The sequence below is a fragment of the Orycteropus afer genome, unplaced genomic scaffold (assembly GCF_000298275.1).
Source record: "Orycteropus afer afer isolate SDZICR_OR568_19922 unplaced genomic scaffold, OryAfe1.0 scaffold00774, whole genome shotgun sequence".
In the NCBI taxonomy this organism is placed as follows: Eukaryota; Metazoa; Chordata; class Mammalia; order Tubulidentata; family Orycteropodidae; genus Orycteropus; species Orycteropus afer.
In genome coordinates, this window is record NW_006922361.1 from 674,914 (window position 1) to 687,138 (window position 12,225).

The window sequence follows — 12,225 nt, forward strand, 5'->3', positions numbered from 1 at the left end:
AGAATTAGAAAAAATGTGAAAATTGCTGCTAATGTAGTAGACGGCCACTACAAATTTACTATAAAAAGAACAAAAGACCTAGGTCTACATGTTTCATAATTTACCAACAGACCCTCTTCTATTTACAAAACGAATTTGGCGAAAATAATTTTTGTATTCTTGCTTCTTGTAGCCAATCACAGAGGCTCATTTGCAACATTGTATGTGCTGTCATTGCTCACATCCTATAAATAAGATAGCAACAGACGGCTGGGATCTGTGTCGGCCTGTGTTCTTCACCAAGAACCGAGAAGGCTCGGAGGTTGTGACTACGTGTCTATCCCATTCTTAATCCCACAACTCTTTAGAGGAGAAGAGAAGAAAGCAGTCAGACTCGTGAGAAAGTGCACTCGGGGGTAACCTGTGGGTGGTGGTTCTGAGGAACCACAGGAAAGAGTTCACTGTGTCCTTGAGCAGCTGTGGTTGATCTCCCTAAGAGAAGAAAGGACTGATGCCTGTCCGCCATTTCTCCAATCTGTCGGTGGTGTGAAGGCCCCTTGCTCACTTCACATCCAGATTCCACTCTTCTCGGTGTTGCCACGCCGCAGGCACCTGAGTTCTGCACCGGTCCCACCCCTGACACAGCTGAGGTCACTGGGCGCAGAGCAGCTTGTAGAGGCCGGTCCCAAGGATAGTCAGGGGCTGCAAGGGTTGAGGGGGCCCAGCAGCTGTTTTCAGCGTGTCTTGCTTTATATTGCTTAGTGTTCTCAAAAATTCATCTGCGTGGGTTGCTCTTCGGGATGGGGTGTTGTGTTCACACACCTGACAGCGGAAAATGCACCCCCAGGAAGGGCAGTGCGTGCTACATCCGCAGGGAACCAGAGGACAGCAGAGCCCACAGGTGCGAGCAAAGGCGAGGCTCGGGTCCAGGTGGCTCCCGGTGGACGGTGCTGTCACAGCCAAACCACCTATAAGACACGGTCGCCCACCCTCTTAACATGGCCTCCAACGTCCAAAAGGGTTAGCAGCTAATGTGGCTTTATTCCCAGAAAATGGATGCCTTTAAGACCAAACAAAGAGGCCACTCATTCCCCACCCCCTCTTCCCAAACAGGCCAACCCCATGAACCCCCCTCCCACCCCGAAACAGTTGATAACTTATGAGGTTAAATGCTGGACATTTTTAAAATTAAATATGTTACAAATATATTCTCAAACACTCTGTCATCTCAGTTCCTTTTTTTTTTTTCCTTTTTGTCCTGGCTTTGTTTGGTCTTGAAAAGGTCCATCACTCCTAATGAAACTCCTTCGGCTCCCAGCAAACACTTTTCACCAAAGTTGAGGGAGAGAAGAGTCCTGAGGCTCCACTTCGGGTGCTAGAAGCTCCTGTCATGGGTACCTTCTCCCGGTCAACGAGGGAGAAAGGAAGCGGAGTTGTGCCCATGCCCTTGGGAAGAGCAGACCCTCCCCGAGCTGACCCCAAAGCGCCAACCCAGCGTGACTCCTCAGCACACGCGCACGCACACGCACACACACACACATGCCGCCTGTGTCTAATCTGGACACACACACACAAGCGTGCACACATGTGAGCACACACCAGCCCGCAGACTCATTTCCTGAAAGCAGCAGCTATTGGTCAACTTGAGGAACTGAATTTGTGAAAAATTATAAAAAGAAAAAAAAAAAATTCCTTCAGCCTAGATGAAAAAACACCTTCTTGAAGCTCAATTGCGTGGAATTCTGCTCGAACAGGCTTTTTCCTTTCAAACGTTTGTTCCACAAACAAGTTTTAGAGTTTATAGTGTAGCTCAGACATCAGCAAAAAAAAAAAAAAAAAGTAAAAATGGGTGCTTTCTTTGCATCTACGAGGAGAAAAAAAATAATAACATCTTGGCTTGACGCCATGATTGCTGGCAAGTCCAGCAGCCAAGGAAACCCCTCCCCCTCCAGGTTCACAGTTAAATCTGCTGACGACGCATCAGATTGGCAATCACACGTGTGTGTTTTAAGTCACACGATGACTACAGATGGGTAGTCGTTATCTCTGAGTTTGGGTTGACACTGTGGCAGAGTCGTCAGAATCCTGAGTATTCCGAAGGCCTTCCCACGAGAGGCGAGCAGAGACAGGGACCCCTCCCCAGCAGGCACCGTTAGGAAGGATTCGACCGCGGCAGGGTCAGAATCCGCCCGTTCTTCTTGCCCCCATTCATGTGGGTGTAGGGCATGTGTTCTTCATAGTTCCGCTTGAGGCTCAGTGAGGACCCGCTGTCCCGGCCCCCGGCCTCATCCCTCTGGGAGTGTGAAGACCGGTCCAGGGGGATGTTCTCCATGTCCTCAAACTCCATCTCCAGCTCCTCACTCTCGGGAGCCTTGTTCTCCTCGCTGTGGAAGAAGGAAACTTCCGGAAAGCTGGGGTGCAGGTCGTCCTTGAGCTGGTCGACGATCTCCAGGAAGGTGGGCCGCATCTTGGGGTTGAACTGCCAGCACATCCGCATGAGGTTGGTGCTGTGGGAGAGAGGGACATGTCAGCGGGCAGGCATGGCACTGGTGCCCAAGAAGGTGCCCCTGCCCCTGCGGCTACCAGCCGCAGACGAGCGTTTGCATCAGACGGTGGCCATGTGTTTGGGCAACCATCAAGGCAGAAATGGCAATTCTACTGGTGCTGAATGTTGTTTTTGCAAAGAAAGCCAAAGGGGCAGTCCCGTACCAAAACCAGGTCAAGAAGGGCTTCTTCTGAGGTTGCCACCTGGTGGACAGTTCATCATTCCATGATGACATTGCTCGTCTTTTTGCCCACTTGGTGCATTTTGTGAGGTTTATTTCCTAGACTCTTGGTAGAATAAGATGGTTACTGCACTCCTCTGCTAACTGAAAGGTTGGCAGTTCAAGTTCACCCAGAGGGGAACAAGCAAGGCCTGGCGATCTAGGTCCCAAACAGTAGTCACTGGAAACCCTATGGAGCCCAGCTTACTCTGTAACACATGGGGCCGTGGTGAGCCAGGGTCAGCCAGATGCCAGCTGACTGGGAGTTTGTGGTTGGCACTAAGGTTAGGGCACTCAGCTGCTAACTGAAAGGCTGGAGGGCAAGTCCACCCAGAGGTGCCTCGGAAGACAGACCTGAGCCATCCATCATTGAAGACCCCATGCAGCACAGGGGGTCGCCATGAGTCAGAGGCGACTTGATGGCAATGGGTTCGGTCTTTGACAACCAGCAACTTTCTGGCTGAAAAGACCACTCAGGGTTGGGGTGCTTAGGACTTGTGTGGATCAGGCTTAGAGCGCCAGCTCCGCCGGCCCCCCGAGGCCCAGTGCTCTCTCTCAGGTGGGCGGTGCAATGGAGCTCAGGCATGGCACCAGTCCTGACACCAAGCGAGCCCACAGCCTCTGCCTGACAGAGACATGCTGGCACGGGCGGTCTCTTCTGCAGACGTACGCTATACAAATCTGCAGTGAACCCCATGGCACAAAAGACCCCAGCCCTGAATCCTCACAGGCCATAGGGGACTTCCGGGGCTGGGAGTGCTCTTGAATGAGAACACTTTGGATGAGGGGTGAGGGGCTGTGCTTTCAAGTGTACCTCTTCCCTTCCGCACTCTAACTTCTAAGGCAAGGCTTGACCAACTCCAGCCCGTGGGCCAAATCCAGCCCCCCGACTGTTTTTGTAAATAAAGTTTTATTGGCACACAGTCACGCTCATTTGTTTCCAGATGGCCTATGGCTGCTTTTGTGCTACAACGACCAAGCTGAGTAGTTGCAACAGAATCTGTATGATCCACAAATATTTCTATTTATAATATGGACCCTTCCTGAAAGCTTGCCAACCCCTACCCTGTTGTTGTTGGGTGCTGCTGAGTCAATTTTGACTCACAGTGGCACTGTAGGACAGAGTAGAACTGCCCCATAGGGTTTCCAGGCTGTAATCTTTATGGAAGCAGATTGCTGGGTCTGTGTTCTGCAGAGCACTGGGTGGGTTGGAACCACAGACCTACACCATATTGGTTTATTAATTTATGTAGCAATTCTCACACTGTTGGATATTTAGGACCCCCCCCCCCTTTTTGGGGGCAACTTTAAATAACATTTTGTGAACAGCTACCACAACCAGGGATAAGAATGGTTACCTAGCCATAACTATAACACTGAATAGTACAGTGATTGTTTCTCTTCCTTTTTGCTAATTTAGAAGTAATTTTATTTTACGTTACATTTATTGGCTTATTACTGATGCTGGTCATTTCTCCCAGTGCCTAATTGCGTGTGTGTATGTGTTGCCCATTTGGCCCTTTAGCAAAGATTGAAAACACAAACTGTATTGGAATACATGTGCACATGCTTGACAAAACTTTAAGTGTGTAAGGAATGGATGGTTCAACATGAGCTTCTCTCCCACCCCAGCTCCCCAGCTCCTTGCTCTTGAGGCAACCACTGTTACAGGTTTTTAAAGACAGGATATGCAACTGTAAATATTCCTGTAAAGATAGGATATGCAAATAAAGCACACAGGCAAAGATAAGATATGCCAATGTGTGCATACCGGTCAAGATAGGATACACAAATGCATACATGTTAAGACATGACATATATATACAAGCATGCATGTAAAGATGGGACATGCAAATATAAACATGCATGAAGACATGGTATGCACCTACACATACATGTAAAGACATGATATGCAAAGACAAGCACACATGAAGATGTGAAATAAAAATACAGGCATATGTATAGAGATAGGCTATGCAAATACAGGCATGCAGGTTAATTAAGATAGGGTATAAAAATACAGCTTACATGTAAAGATAAGCTATGCAAATAAGGAGTGCATATAAAGTAGGATATGCAAATAGAAGCACACATGAGAAGACAGGCTAGGCAAATATACCACGTGTGTAAAGACTGGCTAGGCAAGTGCTGGCATTTGTGTAGAGCGATGGCTCTTCCATGAAGACCCTGCACTCATCACACCCCTTCTGTACTTACACTCTCTCTGGACAGTTGTCAGGTTGATCCAGATACCCCCCATCCATGACAAACTTCAAAACCTGCTCGTTAGACAGGCCCTGGTAAGGCTGCTCCGCCAGGCTAGTGATTTCCCAAAGAACCACACCAAAGGACCTGTGGATGACAGACAAGAGTGGTGACACAGAAGCCACTTAAATGCACCCATACACATGCACACACGTACACAATACATGCACATATATGTACATACACACATGTCCTTTTATACACACATATGCACCCATATTCATGTTCAAATACACCCATACACATGTATCCATTTATACACACATATACACCCACACTCACATTCGAACACACCTATATACATGCACCCATACACATAATGCACCCAAACATATGTACACACACACACATATCCTTTTATACACACATATGCACCACATTCACATTCAAACACACCCAAATACATGCACACATGTACACAATGCACCCCACACACATACACACTCATACACATGCACACCCATACACACATGCATGTACATCCATATACACACATATCCATTTACATATACATATACATCCATATTCACATTCAAACACACCCATATACATGCATACATGTACATAATGCACCCATACACGTACACATGCACAATGTACCCCCACATATGTACACACACATGCACATATCTGTCTATACACACATATGCACCCACATTCACAAACACACTTGTACATACATACACCCATGCACTCATGTACACACATACACCCATCCACTTAACCATATATACACGTCCTTGCATATTCACTCATACACATGCTCATGCATACACACATGCACACATATACCAACACCTCCCACATGTACATACATGCATGCACACACATATACCTATCCCCTTATACACACATACACACCTATTCACACATTCACACCCACAGACACATGCAACCATGTACCCACATGTACAAACACATACAAATGTATACACACATACCCACTCACATACACATACCACACACATCCACACTCATACACCCCCCCCCATACATCTGCAGCCACACACACATATCCACTTAGACACACAGACACATTTGCACGCCCACACATATGCACACCTTCTTGGTTTACAAGAACCTGGTTGGCTGATCGATCAGACAATTTATGCAGCAGGGGACAAAGGCCTGTAAGATAAGTCTCACTTGGAAACAAGGTAGCTGGGCCAGGGTCCTCAGCCAGGTCTGCCCTCATTTTCTGGGTGGAGACATGGAGGCATGGCAGGAGAGGGACCGTAAGGAAGGCAGGCTTGGACTGTCCCCTCTTGTAGGTCATATGAGTACGGCACCTGGAATTCAGACCCAGCCTTCTATCTGCCAACCCACACCTACTCACCACATGTCAGAAGACGTGGTGAAGACGCCATCCTTCAGTGACTCCGGGGCCATCCACCGCACAGGAAGCAGGCCCTTGCCACCTTTCCGGTAGTAATCCGTTTCATAGATGTCTCTGGTCATTCCAAAGTCTGACAACACAGTTCACACGCCCTCAGGAGTCTGCACAATACTGTGCTGCCCAACCCCTGATGGAGCCCTGAGGTGGGCTCACCTGCCCCCAATGTTCTCCACGTACAGAGGACAACTCCCAGTGAGAACGGCTGCTGAGGGTATTCACAGGGATGTGGGGAGAGAGAACGGGCCACCATTGAAGGGACAGAAGAAGAATCACCAAGCGAAAAACAGCAACATCCCGGCCTGCAGCTCAGACTCCCATTCTTAGTGATGCTTCATTCCCATGGCGATTGCATAGGCATCCAAAACCAAACTTGTCACTTTCTCTGGCAAACCCCCTGCTTCCCACAGACCAGAACCCCACCAACTGCCAGCTGCCCAGCCAGAAACCCTTTGACCACCTCCTGTCCCACCCCACACCTCTCCCTGATCCGTCCTCCACATCTGTCCCTGATCTGTGCAGTCCTCTCCATCGTCCTGACCTCACCCAGGTTCCTTCACCCCCTCTCACTTGCAGACCCTCCCCCCGCCATGATCCTCTGACAGTGCATTGTTCAAGAGAAGCTACCGTAAGTAGGATGATGTTACTTCCTGCTTCCCATTGGTTGTGTGGAAATTTCTTTGGGGATCCCAAGTAGAATGACCTTGCTTCCTGCTTTATATTTATGTATGGAAATGTCTTTTGAGATCATACATAGGATCACATCAGTCCATGCTTCCCATTGGCTAAGCAGGATAATGTTTAAATAACTTTTATGACTTGCAAGATCCTTCCAGGTCCAGGTCCTGCCTCTCTCCTTCACCTCGCAGCTCACGTTGCTTTGGTCCTCTCTGTGTTCACTTTATTCACACCACATTAGCCTTCCTTCCAGCCTCCTGCTCTTTGCATGTGCTGTGCCCACCACCTGGCATGCAATCACCCAGGCCAGCTTCCTGTCACCTTGCAAGTCTTCACTAAAATGTTTTCTCCATATGGAGGGGCTTGCTGGGCCACTGAGACCCCTGGGTTTTCTCCATCACAGAACTCTTGATTGATTTCCTTCCAAGCTCTTTCCCTAGTCTTCATGATCTTGTTTACATAATTGTTAACTATTTGATTGTTCACGTAGAACAAAAGGCTCTAATGGAACTTTCCATAATGACACACATGGTCTATAGCCACACTATCCAATATGGTAGCCACCAACCACATGTGGGTCTTGAGTTTTTGCAGTGTGCCCAATGTGACCGAGGAACTGAACATTTAATTTACTTTAGTTGATTTTAATGGCCACATGTGGCCAATGGCTGCTGTTTTGGATGGCATAGGTAGACGGCAATTTGCATGAGTGCAGGAATGTGGTGACTTACTCATTGTTGGATTTTTAGCACCTACTGTAATGTCTTAGGAGCTCTGGTAGTGTAGTGCTTAAGGCACTTGACTGCTAACCAGAAGGCTGGCGGTTCAAACCCACCAGCCACTCCTCGGAAGGAAGGTTGGGCAATCTACTTCTGTAGTGATACCGCCTCAGAAACCCAAGAAGGGGTCTCTATGAGTCAGATCTGACTCCATGGCAGTGGGTTTGGTTTGGTTTACTCACAGAAGATCCACAATAAATAGTTTTTGAAGTAGTGAATGAGTGAGTTAATGAATGAATGCAATTGAATTACTATTTAAAGCCTGAGGCCTCATCCATCATCCTGCCCCTTCTCATTGTTGGAACAACTTTAGTGACCCAATGGTAGAAAAGTTCCTTCTGAAATCAAACTTGAACTTGCTCAGACATTTCCAAGCAGAAAGCAAACCAACCTCCAATTTTGACGGTGAAATCATGGGCCACCATGCAGTTCCGTGCTGCGAGGTCCCGGTGCACAAACTTCTTGGCATTCAGGTACGCCATCCCGTCCGCAATCTCTGCTGCCATCTGAATCATCTCTTGCAGGGTTGGGGGAGGGCGGCCGGGGTTGTCCTAAAGTTGAAACACAGGGTCATGTTCAGCGACACACATGCCGTGGGCCAGGAGCAGGTGCCCTGCCCGGTACTTTAGAGGCGGCTTACCTCAGCTTCTGGCCGCAGTGAGCGGAGATAGCTCTTCAGGTCCCCATGAGCCATCAACTCCATCACCACCAGCGTCGGCTGCCCTTTGGACACCACCCCCAGGAGGCGGACCTGTGGAGCAAGCACTGGGTTTGTGAGGGACTAAATTCTGTCCCCCCAAAATCCTAACCATCATGCGTGCTTGTGGTTATAATACCATTTGGGAAGGGTTCTTTGTGATGTTAATGAGGCAGGGTGAGTGTAGGGCATATCCTGAGCCAACCACCTCTTTTCAGGTATAAAAATCATTACACAAGCAGAGAGATATGGGGTTAGACTGATGCCAAGATACACGGAGATTGCCAAGGAACCTGGAAGGAGAAGCTGAAAAGGCAAGGACCTTCCCCAGAGTGGACAGAGAAAGAAAGCCTTTTCCTTGAGCTGGAATCTGAATTCAGACTTATAGCCTCCTGAACAAGGAGCTCAGGTGGCACAGTGCCTAAGGCATCTGATTGCTAACCAGAAAGTTGGCAGTTCAAACCCACCAGTCACTCCATGGAAAGAAGATGGGGCAATCTACTTCCGTAAAGATGGACCACCTCAGAAACCCAGTGGGGGTTGTTGTGGGTCGGAATCAATTCAGTGGCAATGAGTTTAGCCTCCTAAACTGTGAGAGAATAACTTTCTGTTTGTTAAAGCCATCCCTTGTGGTATTTCTGTTATAGCAGCGCTTGTTGTTGTTGTTTGTGCCGTCAAGTCGGCCCTGACTCATAGCGACCCCTCCTTGGGTTTCCGAGGCAGTATCACTACGGAAGTAGATTGCCCAACCTAAAATAGGGTTCTTTCCCTTCTTTCTTATTTTCCTTCCACTGTGAATTGCCTCGGAAGGAAGGTTGGGCAATTACTTCCGTTGTGATACTGCCTCTGCAACCCAAGGAGGGGTCACTATGAGTTGGGGCTGACTCGACGGCACATAACAACAAAAACAAATTCCTTGCTTATCTTTCTGTTGGATAGTTTTTCATTTCTTTATCCATTGATGTTCTATTTATATATGTTTTATTATAATAATATGTGTATTGTAACACGTTTATTATAATAGTTTTATAATATACAATATTATTTTATTATAATAAAAAACCAAACTCACTGTCGTCGAGTTGACCCCAACTCATAGCGACCCCTCCTTGGGTTTCTGAGGTGGTATCTCTATGGAAGTAGATTGCTCTGTCTTCTTTCTGAGAAGTGGCTGGGTTTGAACTGCCAGCCTTCTGGTAGTTGTTTGATAATAAGTGTAATAAAATTTATTAGAAAAATTCATATACAGAAGTGTGTGTTGCTGTATAGCACTGAGTCAATTCCGACTCACAGTGACCTCATGTGACTGAGTAGAATTGTCCCATAGGGTTTCCTAGGCTGTCATCTCCACAGGAGTAGATTGCTAAGTCTTTTCTTCCATGGAGTTGCTACTAGGTGTGCACAGCCAGCTCTTCAGAGAGCAGCTGAGTGCTTAACCAGTGCGCCACCAGGGCTCTCTATCTCTCTCTATGTGTACATATATAGACATAGACATAGTCGTATGCATATAAATGCTGTCTGGTTTGGGAGACCTGGGTCTGAGTCCCACCAGTGCACTCACGCGCGGCCCCACCTGTCTGTCCGTGGAGGCTCTCATGGTGCTAGGATACTGAGCAGGTTCAGGGAAACTTCCAGGCTAACAGGGACTAAGCAAGAAAGGCCTGGCAATCGACTTTGGAAAATCAGTAACGACAATCGTATGAATCACAATGGTCTGGCTTGTCATGAGTTGCAGCCAACTGAATGGAATCAAACAACAGAGTCTAGGGGAACTGGGAGAGGCTGGGATTGAAGACCAGCCTGTGACCCTTAGGATGCTTGGGGGAGGAGGCTGGGGGAGGGGCATGGGCTGATGCCTCTGGGACCTCAGGGCGAAAACTGGACTCACCACGTGGTGGCAGGTGAAGCCCTTCATGACGGAGGCTTCGTTGAGGAACTCGATCCGCTCACGCAGGCTGGCTGACTCGTTGACTGTCTTCACTGCCACACGGGTCTCTGCTTCACCCTTGACGATATCCCTGGCGTTGCCCTCGTACACCATGCCGAAGGAGCCCTGGCCCAGCTCACGCAGGAGGGTGATCTTCTCGCGGGGCACCTCCCACTCGTCCGGCACATACACAGAGCAGGGAAACACTGTTCCTCACTCATCAAGAAATGTCCTGTGCAGGCCTCTGGGGGCACCCCTCTCCCAGCCCTGGCAGCCCCAACCCGAGCCTGAGCCCCAGTAAACACTCATGGGTGACGCCTGTGATCCAGGCCAAGTGTTGATGGGATGGTTGGAAGAGGTTGGAGTGGAGCCCTAACTGGCCCAGGGTCCTGGCCAAGAGGGGCCGGGCTCAGCCTGAACCCCATTTTTTCTTTCTGCCATAGGTTGGCAGTGGTTTCACAAAGTGCCCAGGGTGTGGGCGAAAGGCTGCAGAGGGCTGAACCAACAGCCACAGGACTTGGCAGCCCCACCCACTGGGCCTGAATCTATTGCCTCACCCCTTAAATCTGGGCATGCTCATATGATTTGCTTTATTTGGCCCATGGGCACTAGTGAGAAGGACTCAAGCAGAGGCCTGGGAAGTGGTTTTGCACTGCGTCTTTGCTTCTCTTGCTGCTGGGAGCCAGCTGAGTACGAAGCAACGATGCCCCAGCTAGCCTGTTGGAGCCTGACCACACTGACCACGTCATGGCCCCAACTGAAGCCCCCAGCCTGCCAGTCGCCAGGCATGTGAGTGAGGCTGTCCTATACCACCCAGCCTCGGGTCATCTGCCAGCCAATGGTGGCCACCTGACTCCCACTGGATGGTGATGGCACTGAGACAGTAGGGGAGGGGATGGCACTTACCGTCGCTGGCACTGAGGTACTCGGGGTTTGAGGATGCATACAGTGGTCCCAGAGGCCCGTCCGGCTGCCTGAATGAGGAAAACGAAAGCACATCTGCTTAAGAGTCCCCGTGAACTCAGAGTGGGTAGTTGGACCTGTAAGCTCGGGACCGTAGTCGCAAGAGACATCAAGCTCAATTGGCATACACAAAAACATTGTTCCACCTCCTACTTTGGCAAGTAGCTACTGGGATCTTAAAAGCTTGCAAGCAGCCATCTAGATGCAACAATGGGTCTCTCTTCGCCTAGAGCAAAGAAGAATGAAGAAAACCAAAGATGCTTGGAAAGAATTAGTCCAAGCAACTGGTACACCATGCGATCCTCAGCCTGTGCGACTATGAGACCCGAAGAACTAGATGGTGCCTGGCTACCACTGTCAACCGCTCAGAGGGGGATCTATGTAGGAGATCCCGGATAGAGAGGGAGAACAATGTGGAACAAAACTCAGAATAATTAAAAAAAAAAAAAGGGACCAAGTTTGCTGGTCTGATAGAGCCTGATGGAACCACTGAGACTATGGCCCCTGGCTGCCCTTCGGATCTGGAACTGAACCCACTCCTGGGGCTTCCAGGCATTTGAGCTGAACATTTACATTAGATAGATACACTCCTTCGAGAGATCAATCATGGGAGAAAGAAGGGCAGTGTTTGCACAGGGAGACAGCTAAGGGGGCGGGAGTGCATGGGAGGGAAGGACACAGGGAAGAGGTTAACTATGGGGAGGAAGTGGGAGGGAAGCTGTTGCATTGTGGGAAATTGCAGTCAATGTCATGAGATAAAGTGATAAAATGTATGTGAG

The 12,225-nt window shown here is 48.9% G+C and overlaps 1 protein-coding gene across 1 annotated transcript in view; it reads right to left on the bottom strand.

Moving 5' to 3' along the window:
- Nucleotides 1-2,131: 2,131 nt before the first annotated feature.
- INSR (insulin receptor) overlaps nucleotides 2,132-12,225 on the bottom strand; it is a gene marked incomplete at its 5' end in the record, with an annotated part of 174,746 nt that continues 164,652 nt past the window's right edge. Inside the window, 7 exons of the mRNA XM_007957682.2 lie at nucleotides 2,132-2,486; nucleotides 4,962-5,096; nucleotides 6,346-6,475; nucleotides 8,251-8,410; nucleotides 8,500-8,610; nucleotides 10,445-10,689; nucleotides 11,390-11,457. Coding sequence (XP_007955873.2) covers nucleotides 2,132-2,486; nucleotides 4,962-5,096; nucleotides 6,346-6,475; nucleotides 8,251-8,410; nucleotides 8,500-8,610; nucleotides 10,445-10,689; nucleotides 11,390-11,457 — 1,204 coding nt within the window. The remainder of the gene's footprint in view (nucleotides 2,487-4,961; nucleotides 5,097-6,345; nucleotides 6,476-8,250; nucleotides 8,411-8,499; nucleotides 8,611-10,444; nucleotides 10,690-11,389; nucleotides 11,458-12,225) is intronic.